Genomic DNA, 19,357 nt, shown 5'->3' with positions numbered 1-19,357 from the left:
TAATTTAATCATATTTAACGTGAATATAATGTCTCTTTTTTTTCGCTTCATTGCTTTTGGCAAAAGTGGCAGGCGAGTCTAAGCGCACACGTGTCTATTGTGACTAATACTGCTCAAACAAACCAAGCCATCTAACAAACCATTGACGGTTCAAAAAATTATTATTTAAGACTATAAGAGCCAAGTTTTCAGTATTACTAAGTACTCTTTAGGTATTATTTTTTCTCATGAACTAATTCTAACAGCTTAGAATAATGTAAATTGTTAACATAAAGCTAACATTCTATTACACATTCTGGACAACCAATGAGGTTCATTTCGCCGTCACGTACAGTGACAAAATTCTTTTAATAAATAACTACTTAACTTTTTTCTTTTAAGTTGGCATACACTAAACCAGTCATCAGGAGAAGCTCAGATATATTTTGAAAACATGCGTCAAATCTTTAGTTTTATGAGAAAAAAATATGCTTTAATTAAAGATTTTCTTTTGTGTCAGAATATCAACATTTCGAACGTATAAGATACATTGAATAAAACAATTTTCATTATCATTCTTTATACATGTAGCACATCAATAAACCGCTCCTACAAGGTACTTCCGGTCATTTGAAACATTCCATATAAGACCGCCGTTCCCGGCGGCGCCAATAATTACTAGTATGAAATAACATTCATATGCATTTATCATTTCATTAACCCTGAAATTCTGAATTTTTCAATCACTGATTCTAAAATTCGCATCAGTATAAAAGTATTCTATAGACGTATGGTATGCGTTTTTCATATCATAACAAAATATTTAAATCTCATTTTTTTTCATGTGTAGTTATAATATTATATAGTCAGTGTCTCTACGGCAGCTTAAATGTAAGAAGACTTAATCCGGATTTCAGCAAATAGAACAAGCGGAACGCTGATTATGCCATCGGCCACCTGGTTCACCTCTCACTTCAACGGCTTGTCCTCCACTTTTGGATGTCATGTGGAAATATTTGGGCAGTGAAACCATATTATTGACTGCAATTCTGTTGCATTTGCCGAATCTTTCTAGGTGACGAAATACCCATAATCTTCTGTTATTCCATGTGATCCACTGACCATTTACTTTCGTCACCGAGATTGGATCTATGTCAGATACTTTGAGCCTGTGAAAGGTTTTAAACAAATTTATAGCATTTATATATTTGAATGTTTAAGATAAAGGAAATTGATCTTGTTTTAGAGTGCGTTGTATAATAGTGCACGGTATGGCGCATTAAAAAAAAATCACGAAGACCGTCGGCCTGAGTAACTTATTACTAACAGCTGAACGACTGCCGTGCAATATTGTACATTCCAACACGATCCGCATTTTTCCCTATTGAACATAGAAGGACCGAAAGTGTTGTAAATATGCATTCTAACACGTTCCCCTATGATACAGATAGGGCTACCAATTAAGGAATGAGTGCAGGTGCAATACAGAATTAATTGAACGAGTTAAATAAAATTATAATATCACATAATCCACGGTGCAGGTATATGCGGCTGTTAATTTTACTCCCTCGATAATATAGTTAACAATTTTTAAAGACAATAATAATAACCACACATTTTCATTTATATTTTCCGTTTGTACAACGTAAATGCTAAAATAATATCTAACATACACTACCACCACAGGTTTGATCAATATCTATTCATAAAGTTTATTATGTTGATATCTATTAATTATACCAAATCGGCGTCATCGTAAGTATACAACTCATTCATAAAGGCGCTAGAATGGTCTCATTTAAAGAGCGCTGATGTATACACTATACAATCCAGTCTGACTCGTAAGTTTTAATTATTGAAAACTTTATAAAATATCTTTTATTTTTTATTATCAATTTTATTTAAAAGTGTCTATATCTTAGCAACAGTAGGGTGCGATGTATGAAATTCGGCAAGTAATCTCCGCTTGAAAAAAAAATAGCATTAGTAATCTTTGTTAGAATCGAAATAATATCGGGTTGAGCGGTATTTATCGTCTATTATCAACGGGTTTGTCGTTTTAATGCAAAAACGGTCTTCGTGGCCAATTCCTACGACACAAAACTCCAAGTCGGTGTTAAATAGCCGGTAGATCCGATATTATTTCTTAAACATAGCGCTCAAGCGCTTATGTTGGCATTACACTAGAATTTAAAATGTACTATTACATTCTTAACTGTAAACTGTTCTTATTTTAGTAATGTGATTAGAAGAATATTGTATTCGTGTAGATTCAATACTAAATTTATCGAACTCGTTGAATAAAACAGTATTATGCTAGCAGGAGATTCAATTTTATTCAATTTTCATTGAAGCACTTGTAGTTACGCTAACATTTAGCGCATCTTTACACTATGTTGGCATAACGCAAATGACTTCACGTCAAAATATATATATATCACCGTGTATATCCAGTAACGCCTGAATGTGAAAAACGCACGATTTGTGCAATAAGTAACGCAGAATTGTGCAATAATTGGCGGATACCTGACAGGATTTCCAACGCGGTAAGTAAACTGGCCAATATATTTCTTATTTAACCGAACTGAAAAAATGAATAGCTGCATACGGCTGCAAAGACATTACTCTTTATCCCTCATCAAAATTATTTCAAGAAATTGTTTTCTTTTTAAGATCATTCGTGACAATGATGACTTTACTATCGTTTTGAGCGGTATTTTGGCTTTTTGTCGACTCTTATAAGTACAAAATGCATTTTATACGGTATTATTTTGATTTTAGGTAGGCAAGTGACATTTTCTCAAACTCTTGTGATAAAGAAAATTGAAGTAAGCTGATGAAATGGGATTTAAGTCGTTTTTATGAGGTAACGCCGATGTTCGTGAAAAATGCTTCGCGGTAACGCCGGAAAATGTGATTTTTTTCATATATGGTACTGAACAGTTACACATGTTTAACGCCATTAATCGGCGAGAATCAGCACTTTCCAAATAATTTTTTAGGGAAACTTTAATTCTTTTTATACAGAATTTATTTCATTTTGATTGCGTAGAAAAACAAGATATATCGAATCCGTCCCTTAAACCACAGAGTTATAAGCTTCCTAATATCTTTGTTGAAGTGAGTACGAAGCAATGCATGAACATTTTCTTACTCAAGGAAACAACGGGGTAGCAACGGGGTAGCAATTTCTCAATACCTATTGAGATGGCAGTTGTGAAAATTGGGTTTGTTAAATTATAGGATTTTTCATTGTTCTCACTCTTCATGAAGAAGTCCACTTTAAAGCAGCACGCCTCCAGATTCATCCTAATTTTCATGAAAATTTTGAAAATGTATTTAAAGGTAAAATATTGTGAAATGAACAAAGACAGTACTTGACACATTACAATCGGCTCTTAAAATCCACGTAAATTACCAAAAAGAGGTCAAAATATGCATAAATAGCCCCTTACTGCGTTAGTAACGCAGTAGAAAATATGGTGATAAATACGACAAAATACAGTCATTAATTGCACATAAGATATAAATTATCACTTGAATCTTTAATTTGATCACTTTTCTCAAAGATTTAGTATGGTTTTTCCAAGTTTAATTTTCTTGAAATATTTTGGGTCATCTGGATGCATGCAGCTTTAAGACCATCATGGCATGGATAGATGAAATCTTCTACAAACACATCTCTATTAGCTATCCATATACATGTACATTGAGTAAGTAACCAAAATATATTCAACCTATCTTTAGTCTATGTCACCCTTTACCTGGTAAATTTATGAAATGGTTTTGCTCAGCTGTAAACTTGGAACAGTTCATTCTAAGTCTGAGAGATTGCTATTAGATATTTAATGTATTTGTACAAATGAGCTACCTGAGTTAGAAAATTGTCACTCGTATGGATGTGACCTGGCTCTGTACTGGTGGCCTCTTTAAGGTTCATTAGTCCTATACGTTTTGTAAAAGTATATGGTAATGCCTAGCATAAACTCTTACGGTAGATTCATATGTTTTTCCCATACAAGTTAACATATAATAAGAAACCTTAAGAGTAGCCCAGGGGTTCTAATTTATTCAACTAAAGCAGAGGACAATAAGGTTATCTTTTACAAGTTTTGGGCATTACTAGTATAGTTTCTAAGCAAATTATCTTTTTGAGTTTTGAATACAAGTTACTTCCATATATTACAGAAAAAAATAAATTAAATAAAGAATCCATTTTTACAGAAATTCACCAGGCAAAGTGCTACAGCCAAATATTTGTTTTGGTTTGGTTTCGCATCACGCCAACACAATATAGGAGATATGGAGACTTTCAAACATTACAGGCATAAAATATACACACACTTCTTCTCTTGATTGTTTTCTTTTATTTTTATATTCAATATATTTGCAAACTAAGCTTATTGTTGTTATTTTCTAACAAGATCAGACGTGGGCAGCATGTTCACAAATAATAATTTTATTTCAGGAAACAATTGTCAACTATATGTAATCAAAATGCTGAAAGTTTGTCAAGATCTAACTATCACATATTTCTTAATAAGTTACGAAGAAAATACATTGACAATAGGTCGCAAATAATTTGATAATATTCGCCGATAAAAGGCGTTAAAATAAAGTGTAATAATTTTGTACCATATAAGAAACAAATCACATTTTCCAGCGTTACCGCGAAGCACAATTCACGTACATCGGCGTTACCTCAATGAGGCTCATAAAAACGGCTTGAATCACATTTTATCAGTTTAATTTCAATTTTCTATATCACAAGAAGTTAGGTTCATGTCACTTGCCTACCGAAAATTGAAATTATACGGTATAATATGCATTGCTGTACTTATAAGAGCCGACAAAAAGCCAAAATTCCGCTCAAAACGATAGTGAAGTCATCATTTTCAGGAATGATCTTGAAAAGTAAACAATTTCATGGAAATAATCTTGATGAGGGATAAAGAGTTATGTCTTTGCAGCCGTTTGCGGCTATTGATTTTTTTCAGTTCTGTTAAATAAAAATATATTGGCCAGTTTTCTTACCGTGTTGGAAATCATATCAGGTATCCACGATATATTGCACAATTCTGCGAATCGTGCGTTATTTTCACATTCCGGCGTTACTGGATTACACGGTGTATATGCACGGCCGTGCAATACCATTTTTTACGGAGTCGCAAAAGCGGCACGGGTATGTAATAAATTGCATAATATTATTAAAGTGATATATGGACATGCTTAAAAGTCATATGATGTCAGATATGATGTCAAAATACCAAATCAATTCTCTTTTTTATTTTCATGTTACAATGGAAATATAAATCGAACACGATTACGTTTACATTAATCGGTCGTACCATTTTGATATAATGGGTTGTGCATTAGTAATTCCGTTATTACAATTATTTGCATTTTTATTACAAGATAAAGGAATAAAAGTCGGTATGGGCACGTTAGTCCGAGTAGCGTAGTGGTTAGAGAGTTCAAATTATGAAAAGTTTATGTTAAGAAAACGTTTTTTTTTTCGAGTTCAAATCTGCAATTGTGCACTATATTTTTGCGTCTGTATGGTTTTTCTTTCAGAAATCATTTTCATATTCTCTTTTATAAGCAGTGATTTATTATGTTGTACAATTTAAAGTTAAATACATAGATCTATAACGGTTTAGCAAATTTGAATGTATTTGATTTTAACAGTCATTGAAAAGATTGAATAGTATTGACATGCTATTTAAAACTCCCATTTAAAACTCTGAAATCAATTTGCAGCATATTTTTTTAACAATTTTGGATCATTTGTATATAAATATATTTAAATTTCTTCCATTCCTCAATGATCACTCTATTTACGACTGTTGCCTCTAACCTGTTTAAATCGAATGTGTGTAAATCTAAATGTTCTCAAATAGTATTGTTTGACATAAATTCACGAGAAACTAAAATACAATTCGTTGAAAAATATCTAAAACCAAAAATAATGTAAGAAAAGAAAAAATGCTGACGTAACCATGAAAATGCGATGTGCAGAACCAACTCGGGCACAATTTAGCTTGATATTAGGTACGGCATAATATATCCCTAACAGTGACATAACTGTCGATAATTCTTCTAGATAAATGAGAAATTTTAAGCACGTTCCTGAAGTTGTTTGTGTTTATTTATTGTTACACACACAAAAGAAAAACAATCTGATTACAAATAAAACAATAATTATGTACTTGAAAAATATTTTTTAGTTTAAGCGGATAACTCGGTCAACGAATCTTTCGGAAAAAGTTCAACAACTACTACAATGAAACAGTGTTTGGAATTTCCTTGATCATAACCCTATTTCGGACGCATGTATATAGTGATTATATTTGTATATACATGTATATGCACTTTGTTTAAATAACAACAAGGTTACCAAATTTCATAATAATCTGATAAAAACTATTTATAATCTATAGCTACTGATGGGTGAGTGATTTGTCTATAAATGGTACAAATTTGAAGTTACATGCACAGATTAGCAAAAAAAAAAATTTTTACCATAATATAAAAGTGACTTCTTAATCTATATACATAATATATAGTGAATTAATAAGAAACTAAGACAATGATCTAATTCTAAACAAAACTAAAATTATGTACAAGTTAAATGTTGATGCTGCACATCAAAGACGCCGCCAAATGATGTGAACAGTCAATCAGCATTGAAAATCGTTCTCTATTACAGTTGAATATCCGAAGCATAGCTCAAATTTTCTCGCCATGTTCTTTGTATGTGCTCGTTGTTTAATAATAAAGTTGCATATTTTTGTGAAAATGTAGAACCTAATGCATAAATTCACAAAGTAATGCCATGTCTGAAATTCTAAAATGTTTTTCTGTTGCGACAAAGATTGAAACGTCTGATCGAAGCAAAATAAATTGGATAACAAGTAAAATTGAATTCATTGGTATATTTAAAATGAATTCAAGAAATAAGTGCCGAGAATATATCCATTCAAATATTGGTACGAATTGCATAATGTTCGAATGATTTTGAGGACGAACTGTTCTGCAGTGATCTCCGCGTAACGAGTTTACGGTTGCGGAAGAACCGCCTCTCTGATAATGGGTGTGGTTTAGGCTTTGTGACTTGTAATTTAATGAAGTGATATTGATTAAAGTTGTCCTGGTTCCCTTCTGCCCCGTCAACGAATACTAAATGCTAGCATACGGGGCATCATTTTAAATTTTTGCGACAATTTAAGGCGGAGCCGAACTTCAACAGAGGCGGAGCAAATGAAGTAAGTGACACTGCCTCAGTCATAACCTCTTTCAACGGTTAAGTTTTAGAACAATCGACTATAGACTGGCTCATTGGAACGTTATTTATTAAGTAGATAAAATTAGATAATGATAATAAGAATATGATTTTCAAACATGACATTATCATTTCAGACGTTTATTCAAATCCCATAAAGCTCCGTGACATGTTGTACACCAGAAAAGCTATTCTATTAGAAAATTTGAGAACAGTGTGATTTTGTTAAAACAAAAGAATATACACAAAATCAAGTTTAAAATTTTCCCCATTGCTGTATGGACAAATGCATATCTACTAGACGCCGCTTGCAAGCGATGTCTAATAATAAGTTTTTCAAGGGGGAGGCAGTAAGAACGGCAAGTGCGTTGTTGTGACTGGTCTTCTTTGTTCATATAGAAAATGTTAGAATGATACACTGTCATGTTTACATACGAAGTTAAAATTTAAATTGAACAAATTTTGTCTTTATCCTAATATTACAAGTTATAAATCTTACCTGCCCTCACATAATTCGTCAAGTGTCTCGCCGATTAGATTTCCGTCAGAGAAACGACAGCTAATGCTGTCTTGTGAATAAAAGATTTCTGACGGATATAGTTGTAAAGCCATTGTAAAAACCCCTTAATCTCCAATTTCAAAGAATACAATTATAATCTAAGAATCTTTTTAGGATTTAGAAACTTATTTTCCTCTTTATACGACGCAATAACGTTACATATTGAAATACAAATGTATATCAACTTTTACACAACATTAAACTACCTAGAGAGCACAAAGTTTATTTGGTTTAAACATATTTCTCATAATTAGCCATGCGAAAAGTCGAGAATAAACAAAATGTCGAGGTTTTTATAAAATTAAGAACGTTTTGGGGAGTTTTCAAATAAACATATAGGCAAAATTAAAACTGTTCTATAGAATTTTTTAAAACTTCACATGTTGTTAGAATATGATAACAGAAACATTTTAAACTGAAATAAATTCGGGTCACCGTTCTCATTTTCGAGTTATCTGCCCTTGAATTGGACTTTTTCGTTAAATTCAAAGGCAGATAATTTTACAATGATGGGAAACAATACAATTTTTTTTCTTGTTTTTCAAGAAGCTTACCTTCGTTTTAGTCGATATGCAAAATTTCAAGAACGAATTTAGAGTGGATATTTTTTTTCACTTCTTCTTTTAACCTGTGCATTTTTTCTTAAAAATGGCCTATTTTCAAGAATTTAACCCATTACTTCATAAGCATTTTGTGAAAAATGGCTGTTTTCATTGAAAAGTCTCCCGTTACAAGTTCAAATTGCTATAAAACTATAAAAACTGCTTCAATACTAATCAAACTTGGCACAAATGTTGACTGGACCATTGCCTTTGTAACAACATGCTCAGGCTTAAATTTCCTGTTACCATGGCAACGAGGGGACATCTCAAAATTGCCAAAAATCACTATTTTGCGTTGATTTTTTCCATCAAAATTGATTTCAAAGTGCTGCAACTTCTCAATGGATTGAGATAGAGTCAAATGCTTTTCAGCGTTGGTTACACGTTACCTTATGATCGATCTGGGGTCATTTTTAGCCTCTCACAAGTCCAAAATTTTCTTGGCGATGAGGGGGACTGCCGCCCCCTTCAAACCCCCCAAACAGAAGGGGGCACATCCCCCTTCTGGCAACCCCCTGATGTATCTTTTGGTTGGGGGCCGCGCCGAAAAAGTGGTCACTTTTTTAACAACATTTCTCAAATGAAAACATGTGTTTGGGGCCCAAACAGGACATTTTTTCACTATTTGAGGCCTAAAAGAGGGGGGGGTCGAAAGTGCGTTGTTTCGCGTATATATGAGGTAAAGGGTTAACAAAAAATGATGAAAATACCTATAATGACCAAAAAATCACGTTTTCCCATGTTAAAACATGGCCTAACATATACATTTGAAGAAAAATTGTTGTTTTGTAGAAAATTTTATTTTTTTCATTAACCCATTACTTCATAAGCATTTTTTGAAAAATGGCTGTTTTCATTGAAAAGTCTCCCGTTATAAGTTCAAATTGCTATAAAACTATTAAAACTGCTTCAATACTAATCGAACTTGGCACAAATGTTGACTAGACCATTGCCCTTCTAACAACATGCTCCGTCTAAAATTTCCTGTTACCATGGCAACGTGGGTCATATCAAAATTGCCAAAAATCACTATACAATGTATTGCGTTGATTTTTTCCATCAAAATTGATTACAAAGTGCTGCAACTTCTCAATGGATTGAGACAGAGTCAAATGCTTTTCAGCGTTGGTTACACGTTACCTTGTGATCGATCTGGGGTCATTTTTAGCCTCTCACAAGTCCAAAATTTTCCTGGCGATGAGGGGGACTGCCTCCCCCTTCAAACCCCCCAAACACAAGGGGGCAAACCCCCCTTCTGGCAACCACCTGATGTATCTTTTGGTTGGGCGGCCGCGCCGAAAATTTTGTCACTTTTTCACAACATTTCTCAAACGAAAACATGTGTTTGGGGCCCGAACAGGACATTTTTTCACTATCTGAGGCCTTAAAGAGGGAGGGGGGGGGTCGAAAGTGCGTTTTTTCGCGTATATATGAGGGAAAGGGTTAAAGTACCTTTATTTTCATTGAAAAAAATAACAGAAACCATATTCAACAATAAAAAGAAAAACATAATCCAGAAGTAAAAACAAGAATTAATTTAAGTATGTATATGCTATCTGCCCTTGAAATGACCTCAAATAAGAAGAAAATTCTGATTGAGGGGCAGATAACTCAAAAACGAGAGCGGTGACCCCAATTTTTTTTTCACTTAAAATGTTTCTGTTATTATATTCTAACAACATGCCAAGTTTAAAGAAATTCTATTAGTTAACAGTTTTCATTTTGCCTGTATGTCTATATGAAAACTCCGGAAAACTTCCTTAAGAATAATTTGGCGGGGCGCGAACAACAGCCCTTTCACAATAATATTTCGTTTCTCGGTCCGCCGTATTACATTTAAATCTCCACTTTTCGCCCCGCGCCCCGATAATAAGCGTGCTTTTGCTCCCCGCCCTGTCATTTTAACTTGCTAATACTCGACTTTTTAAATAGAATAAATATTTAAGTTTATTGAATCGATCTGAATGAGGAACGTTCAAGTTAAAACTAATATTTGTATTTATAATACTGCACGTTTGTAACGTCGTTTTACATTGGATAATCGCGACGTTTATAGTTTTTTATTCACGGCTGCTTTCTATTATGAAGAAATCTCACTTTTTTTCTCTAAATAAAGTTGCTTGCTGTATTATGAATTCGTTATAAGCATTTTTGACGGATTATATGGACGTAAATAAACGGTTAATTGCAATATAAACAATAGATCAATATTTCCAAACAACCGTGGGCCATTTAACCTGTCAAAAATCTTTATAACTAATAATAAAATAGCTACAAAGAGCTTGATGCAGTTAGACCTCTTACCTCTTACAAACTTTATGTTTAAAAAAGAACAGAAGTTACCAAAGTTTACAATATGAACAAAAGACGCATATGTAGAATCATTATTAATTGAAAGAAAAAATGAATCTTTGGATGTCTATCAAAACATTGGTCAATGCTAATCAAACACAAGCGAACATGCTTTAACAGTATGGAAGGCAAAGCTCATGTACAATTTAATAACAAAGTAGGCTAATGTAGAGTGCTCAAAGCATACGGTAAGGGTATACGGTACGGGGATACGATTCCACGTGCAATGGTACGGGAATACGTTTCCATCATATGGGTAAAGGAATACGGTACTGGAATACATTTCCACTTGATCATATGGGTAAAGGAATACGGTACTGGAATACGTTTTCACATGCAACTATACGGAATCTTCGCCTTTCAATAGCGTCATTGCGGCGTATGCAGGTTCTTCGAAGTTGTTTCTGCAGGAATATTTACCTTGGATTACATAAAACATCTATGGTAAATAGAAATGAGAAATGCAGGGGACGTTATAAATATCTGTGAACCCCAAACACAGAATCACTCAAATGAGAACTTAACTTCCATTTCTCATTTGATCTGCCTATTCAAGTGCTTCGAATTATTGTTTCCACGTTATGAATAAGGAAGTCTCGAAACAGATGTTTGAACAATTAAGATGTACGCACATGTACCACTTTTGTATTCTATATAAAGTGACCATCTTGAGTAGGGAGAGAATTTTCGGATTTGATCGAGAATGAATTAATTTTTGTATTGATATTATTTGAATTTCCAGCTAACCTTTGTAATAAAACAGTAGCGAATAAATCATCAGCTTTGTTGCATTTTTAAAAAAGGATTTCTGATCCTCATTTACATTATATCACCCATGATGATTGTTTTACATTGATAAGCTAATAATGGAAATACATACTGAGCATTCTATATGATTACATGCAGCAAAGCAGAAACTTTACACACTAGCCTTTCAATCAGCCTTATACATCTCTTACATACAATTAAAAAAGTAATATATGCGAAACGCATAAAGACTTTATCGTAAAAGGACTTAAAAGTTCCACCTAATTCCTCATTCACGTAAAAGTTTAATTTTCGTTTACATTACACGTCACAGCACGGATTCTACTACATTTTTGCTTACACACTAACAACTAGTTAATAAATTAATTGTTTCGTGTTCACAAAAAATGTATACGTTTATGAATAATGTAAAATCTTCTTATTAATCAAGGTGAAAGGTAAAAGTATTACTTAATCACATGAAGTATTTTGTATTATTCCGTGACGATGCTTTAATATGACCTCAGAATAGATCAAAAGAAAGGAAAGAGGCACTCTCTAAATTCACAAGTCCACTTCCTTTAAAATAAGGTATGTATGATTGAATTTGACTGACATATTTTCCGACATCATTTGCAACAGTTTGGTTCTGGTAACAATTTGAAATAATAATAAGAATATTTTTTTTACTTTATTTGTTTTTATCTTTATTTTGTACATTTTTCATCTTTCATTCTATACATTTTTTTATTCAAGAACACTTACCAAATACACGTGATTTATTATTATTTATTTTGTCTCCTAAGTAAACGGACATTTTCTGTTCGAATTTTTTTGTACTCATACTGGATTTTTTTTTACAATAGGTTAAGCTCTTAAATTTGGTTCGCAAATCATGGTCTTGCAACTACAGGATGGGGGTACGGATAAAAACTACAAATTTTGCATATCTGCAGCTACATGTATCATTTGTCTATTATTAAAGTTAGTAAATGTTGCATGAAAAGTGTAATTTGATTGAATGTTATTAATTATTCTCCAGTGATTTAATCTTATTATAGGTAAATGAGTTTTTTTTATAGACTCTGTTTTTCCCCAGCACTATAGAATTTACATGTACTACTTAAATATAGACTTGTACATAATAAATTTTATTGCATGCTATGAAATGATTTTGGCATACTTTCATTATAACTCAGTTGCAAAGAGAAAATATCAACACATAGTATCCTTTTTGAATATATCAACTATTACAATATTTTGTATGCAATTGTACATATATGATATACAAATGTATGTTATATTTTTCTTGTTTCATTTATTTTTTTAAGTTTGCTTACTACATTAATTTATTCAGTCTAAGATATTTTTAACTATTACAATGTGAAAATGTCGTTTAAATATTTTTCAATTGCATATTTATTTTCATAAAAAGGTTGTTCTGGTTTCAAATCTTCTCAAATGACTCATTTTAGACCAATTAAAGTTAACCATTCTGCCCACGCTATTTTATAAACGTTTGTTGTATACACCCCCTTTACAAAAAAATCAGTTTAAGGTAATGTAAAATAGACCCAACCTATTTTTTTTATCATTTTGCATCGTGTGACTCAAATCTATAAACACACTAAACGTGATAATTTAAAGATAACCATAGATAAAATACAAAATTTGTCATACTTTAAATGATTTAAGTATTTTACTCATTGAAAATTAGATACCGAATCAAAATAAAAAGTTGGGATCTCACGACTTGTTTATTGAAAAGATATACAAACGTACCTAGACTGGAAAGAATATGCAACAATTGTTCTTTGAGACAAATTGAAAACGAATTTCACTTTTTGTTTACATGCTAACAATATGCTGACCTTCGCAAACAATATCTTAGACCCTACTATTATACATGGCCTACATTGCAGATATTTACTTATTAATTATTGTCTAAATCTAAAATAATTGTAAGGGAGCTTGCTAAATATTTATATTATGCAAATTTAATTAGAAAATAGTTTTACAGAACCTCAAACATGTCATAATTATGAATTCATATGTTTTACATGGTATTTTTGTGCTCCTTGAAAACTCCATGTCTTCTGCCTATAGTTATGTTGTATGTGCTATAAACATATATTGTGTGTTTAACGCAATGACATTATTTGAGTTGAGTTGAGTATAGCTTATTTAAGAGAATGACTTTATGTGGTTTTTTTTCAAGTATAAATCATTTTTTGCTGGGAAATGTTGATGAAAATAAATTCATGTTTGGAATATAAGTTCATACTATATAGTTTCTCTAGGAATTCATTATGAAAATAAATTCATACCTGGAATATACATGTATATTGTTTTCATTTTTTATGAAAAAATAAATTCTAAGTACAATTACAATGAATAAGTATTTTGTATGGAAGTCAAAGTACTAATTTGTTTACATTTGCTACATTAATGACAGATAAATTCACATTCAGTGTTTCTTTTTTTCAGGAGATAAGCATCTTTTAAAAGTGTTCTGAAACCACTATTTAAATGTTATAAAACCCATGTTTGACTTTTCTAAAGAATGAAAAATGTATTCATTTCCGAGGCCTATTGTGCCTTAAAAAATAAATAAAAAGATGAATAGAAAACATAAATTGAAATAAAAAAATGAAAAGTGTAAAATAAATAAATAATAGTAATTAATAATAATAGAAAAAAAATAAATGAAAAAGCTACAAAAATAAAGATAAATACAAAAAAGTAAAAAAAAACAAACAAAAAAACAACACATTCAAAAAACATTATTGTTGCAAATGATGTCGGAAAATATTTCAGTCAAATCCAGTCGTATTTACCTTATTTTAAAGGAAGTAGTCTTGTGAATTAAGAGTGTGCCTCTTTATGAAAAACATTACCCTTTCTTTTGGTCTATTCTGAGGTCATATTAAATCATCGTCACGGAATAATACAAAATACTTCATTTGAGTTAGTAATACTTTTACCTTTCACCGTGATCAATAAGTCAATAAGAAGACTTTACATTATTCATAAACGTTTACATATTTTTGTGAACACGAAACAGTTAATAAAGTAGTTGTTTAAGTGTAAAAACAAAAATATAGTAGAATCATCGCTGTGAACAAAAATTAAACTTTTACGTGAATGAGGAATTAGGCGAAACTTTTAAGAACTTTTACGATTAAGTCTTTTTGTGTTTCGCATATACATGTATTACTTTTTCAATTGTGTATAAGAGATGTATTAGGCTAATTGAAAGGCTAAGGTGTAAATTTTCTGCATTGCTGCATGTTATCATACAGAATGCTCAGTATGTATTTCTATTATTAGCTTAGCATTATAAAAATTATAACGGGTGATTTAATGTAAATGAGGATCAGAAATCCTCGTGTTTGCAACAAAGCTGATAATTTATTCGCTACTGTTTTATTACAAAGGTTAGCTGGAAATTCAAATAATATCAATACAAAAATTAATTCATTCTCGATCAAACCCGACAATTCTCTTCCTATTTAAGATGGTCACTTCATATAGAATACAGAAGTGGTACATGTGCGTACATCTTAATTGTTCAAACATCTGTTTCGACACTTTCTTATTTATACCGTGGAAACAATTATTAGAAGCACTTGAATAGGCAGATCAAATGAGAAATGAAAGTTAAGTACTCATTTGAGTGATTGGGGTTCACAGATATTTATAACGTTCCCCGCAATTCTCAATTCTTTTTACCATAAATGTTTTATGTAATCCAAGGTAAACGTTCCTGCAGAAACAACGTCGAAGAACCTGCACACGCCGCAATGTCGCTATTGAAAGGCGAAGATTCCCGTATACTTGCATGTGAAAACGTATTCCAGTACCGTATTCCTTTACCCATATGATCACGTGGAAACGTATTCCAGTACCGTATTCCTTTACCCATATGATGGAAACGTATTCCCATACCATTGCACGTGGAAACGTATTCCCGTACCGTATGCTTTGAGTACTCTATATTAGCCTACATAACAAATATAGAAAACATAAAGTTTTTTGACAGACTCCATAAAGAAAATTCACGATTCCTAATTGATATGGTTGAAGAAAACAATGCGTTGCTAAATTATACATTTGTTTTTGGATGAAAGTGATTAAAAATATATGTTAACATAGGTATATAAAAGAATGGAAAGGAGCAAGTACCAATGTTATAGAGTTTGAAAATATTTAGCTTCAATTGTCAAATTATTCATAAACATTACCCTTAGCTGGATAATGTGAAGCACGGAAAAAGCGGGTTATTGCGTTACTCTAACCAGTGTCGTCTGCTAGCGGAGAAAATTGATATAGAATACCAGATAAACAGATATTTGTTAATACCCCCGTCACACCAGACTTGGGACCTAACTGCCTTCCCGCCGACCTAGGACGTGTAAAACGCAATGTACGCCATAGGGTCAAGTTGAGAACGTCTTAAAATAGAGAAAATAAGAATCCCCAAAGAAAGCCCAACACGGCATAATTGAAATGTTGCTGGCTCGGTTTGATTGGGCCTGTTCATGGACGGTATTGTTAAGTGCAAACTACCGTCCACGTATATTAAGTCGCCGTAAGGATTCCATCAACACCTCAGGACTGAGAGTCATTTTGAACATGTATAAAATAAACGCCGAGGATCGGAGTTCTCAACGCGTCTTGGGCTTAACGCCGCAATACTAGTAGTCGTAAAACACCTCATGCACGTACGTACTGTGCATGCCACAAAGTCGTCGTATAAATGCATAAAATGCAATTATTTCACGAAAAATTAGTGCAAGGTATGGAATGAGATAAATGTAGCGTTATACTCCAACTTGAAGTTGATCAACAATGAAGTTTAACATACATAAACCGTGTAGTATATGTTACTTGTATCATAAGAGAATATGCACTGTGTGTATAAAAATATGCATACTCGTATTTGAATAATGTTTCTTATCAAACACAAATGCTTACACTTTATAAGTAAACACCTACATATTATGCAAGCTGATAATTTTAATCAAGTATATAGTAAGTGTTCAAAGGCAAATTGAAATGGTAATGAGTGATAACTGAAAAGATGAAAAAAGTAGTACCCCGGTACATTGCAGAATGTCTATATCACAGTTAATCAAACGTTACATGACAGAGGCGGTCATGAACCGTTCCAAATCACGTTTATAAATATCCTATAAATATTGGTTTTATTGTCTTTCAGGACTTTAAGAAGTACCATTTCATCAGACGACCAAGCTCTCACAATTTTCTTGGAGATACCCATTTGTCTGGCGTTAAAAAAGTAACTCAGATCTATGTTGGTGAGGTCCTCATTGTCATTCCAGAATGTCCACTAGATTTCAGCATTCCCCTCTTCATCGTCGGTATTTTCACCTATGTTTTCGACGAGATCTGGTATTTTCACGTTGTAACGCCTACTTTACTGCTCAGCAGCATCCGTCTAAAACTCCAGGATGTCAACACGTTACATAAGGTAGTTAATTTTTGAGCGCAGAACTTCATTCTGAGCTTTGAGTGAGCTTATCTGAGTTTGCATTCCCTCTTGTAGTTATTTATGAACTAGAAAACTGATATCTATGCTTGATCATTATCTGTCCCTGATGTCTTCATATAATATTTTATTGTATTTTAGCAATAGTACTTCACAGATTTATAGCTAACTACTGACAACTATTAGCATTCATTTCACAAAATTTTGAGTATGTTTGGTGATGAAAACATAAAATTGACTTTCAAATCTTATCTGCAGGCTCGGATTTTAAACGCCTTCACGTGCTTCTGCAGATGTTAATGCACCTAAAAAGGGTGAATAAACCCTCTTTTACACATAAAGTTTCTCGCAGACATGTTTGATGAAATAAAATACCTGATTTGTCAGACACAATGGTTTCAAATTGCACACACCGTGTTCAATGTGTCCCATTATAGACTACTTGCTATTGCTAAACACCGAGTAACATTCCATTAAGACCCGGTTACACCGTTCGAACTTTGTTGGAGCATTCCTTTAACGGTAGGCAGAGGGGACCGAATTTTGACAACGAATAAAATGAGAAAAAAAAATCGAAAACACGGGCGTTGCCTTAGCTGTGCACCGCTGAAGCCGGCATTGCTATAGTGTTGGCTTAACGGTAGCAAGCGGTAGTAAGCGTTGGTTTATGGTGACGCGAGCGTTGATAGAGCGGAGTTCTGCGCATGCGGGCGTTGACTCGGCGGGGGTTTAAAGTTGGTTAAGCGGTTTATGACTACGGAGCTGAACGGATCGTTTTGATAAAAGTTCTGAAAGATTTTTGATAGAAGTCGATAGTTGAAGTTCATAATGCCACGTGGACACAACAAGAGGAAGGCTGGAGAAGGAAAGGCAGCACACTGATGGTGTTTTGGGGAACCCTTCATGCGTATTGCATTTTTCTGTAGGTGTTACCAGAGACCCGGTGCCGTAGGGTGATTGCCACTTTGAAACAAGGTTCCAGGCTGGCTCGGTAATTGGTGTCTTGCTTGGTCAATCTAGGGGTCAGCCTCTGTACAACTTCATCAAACTTCATTTCTCAGTATCTACTGTCTGACTCGTCTCCCTTTGTCAACAGCTTGTTGCAATCTGTGGGGGTTCTGATTCTGCTGCTGGACTAGTGCACCAATCATAGCAAGTCTCTCAGCATACATGGTAGTACAGCTTTACTGTAACGAGGATATTCGATGTAAATGAGGTCTGCACTCCAAGGCAACTCGATTCCAATTGGGCTCCTGTTCCACTTCTCTCCGTATTTATAGTCAAATTCTGGTTCCGCTCCGACACCTCCATACTAATGCCAAACCCGTCCCGCTCGTAAAACGCTTCCAACCGCTCCACCAAAGTTTGTGCAACGTTAAATCAATGTACGGCCAAAGTTGGCGAAGTGGCGGTGGTCCAGCGGTTAAGATTTCTCCGTTTGCCTGGAGGACCCAGACGTCAACGAACTTTCGTCTAGCGGTGTCAAACTTTGACTGGGCGTTGTTGGAGCGGCGATGAACAACTTTGCCGGAGCGGAAAATTGCCCGTTCCTTACCACTCGCAATATTTTGTGCAGCTCAAAACTTTCGAGGCGGTAGGAGGGACCATGAGCGGTGACCGAGCGTATACGGCGTTGTCTTTACGGGGGCCAACTTCTGGTGAAAGGTAACGAGCGGTGATGGAATTTTTTCACCGCTCCAGCAAACGTTCCAGCAAAGTTCTTTGCGGTGTGACCGGGCCTTAACAACATTTTAAAAAATTGAAAATAACTTGCATAAAGTTGGCACTTATAGTGAAATTATGCTCATTCAAGTGCAGGTAAAAGTCAAACTAATTACATACACGTATTCCGCAAAATTTGCTTCAAATTTGGATTTTTTTTCACATCAATAACCGATGTGACCCCAGAAAAATTCTATAAATATCCTTGTGAAAGTATTGGTAATTAAGTGTTGGGCAGTATTCTTAGAATTTAGTCAGTTTTTGATTGCTATCAACTGCTGATCAATAACAATTATATTAGTTAATATTTTGAAATTGATTGTTTCATACATTTAACATTTGCGGTGTTCTTACTGTTTTGTTAATTGTTTATATTAAAACACGTTTTTAAATGAATAAGAAAATAAGAAGAAAAAGGATTTAACTCGTATCTGCCAATGTCAGGTTATCTTCGCAGTTATGTTCAATAAGATAGATGTCACATTTTTTAGACATCATGTTTTTCCACGCTGATAGCACACATTGAGTTCAATACGACCCTTCTAGATTAATTCACTTATTTTTTTATACATTTTTTACATATTATAAATCATATCACTGTA

At 33.4% G+C, this 19,357-nt stretch overlaps 1 protein-coding gene across 1 annotated transcript; it reads right to left on the bottom strand.

Moving 5' to 3' along the window:
- Positions 1–438: 438 nt before the first annotated feature.
- On the bottom strand, positions 439–8,055 carry LOC132746205 (uncharacterized). The gene is made up of 2 exons (XM_060735279.1): positions 7,761–8,055; positions 439–1,148 (listed from the first exon to the last, which is right to left on the bottom strand). Exons 1-2 carry the CDS (start codon positions 7,871–7,873, stop codon positions 893–895), a joined length of 369 nt encoding a protein of 122 aa, XP_060591262.1. The 5' UTR covers positions 7,874–8,055; the 3' UTR covers positions 439–892.
- Positions 8,056–19,357: the final 11,302 nt, after the last annotated feature.

The sequence above is a fragment of the Ruditapes philippinarum genome, unplaced genomic scaffold, assembly GCF_026571515.1.
Source record: "Ruditapes philippinarum isolate M1 unplaced genomic scaffold, ASM2657151v2 ctg9934_1_1_1_1, whole genome shotgun sequence".
In the NCBI taxonomy this organism is placed as follows: domain Eukaryota; kingdom Metazoa; phylum Mollusca; class Bivalvia; order Venerida; family Veneridae; genus Ruditapes; species Ruditapes philippinarum.
The sequence above is the reverse complement of the archived record's forward strand: the minus strand, read 5'-3'. Positions and strand labels throughout refer to the sequence as shown.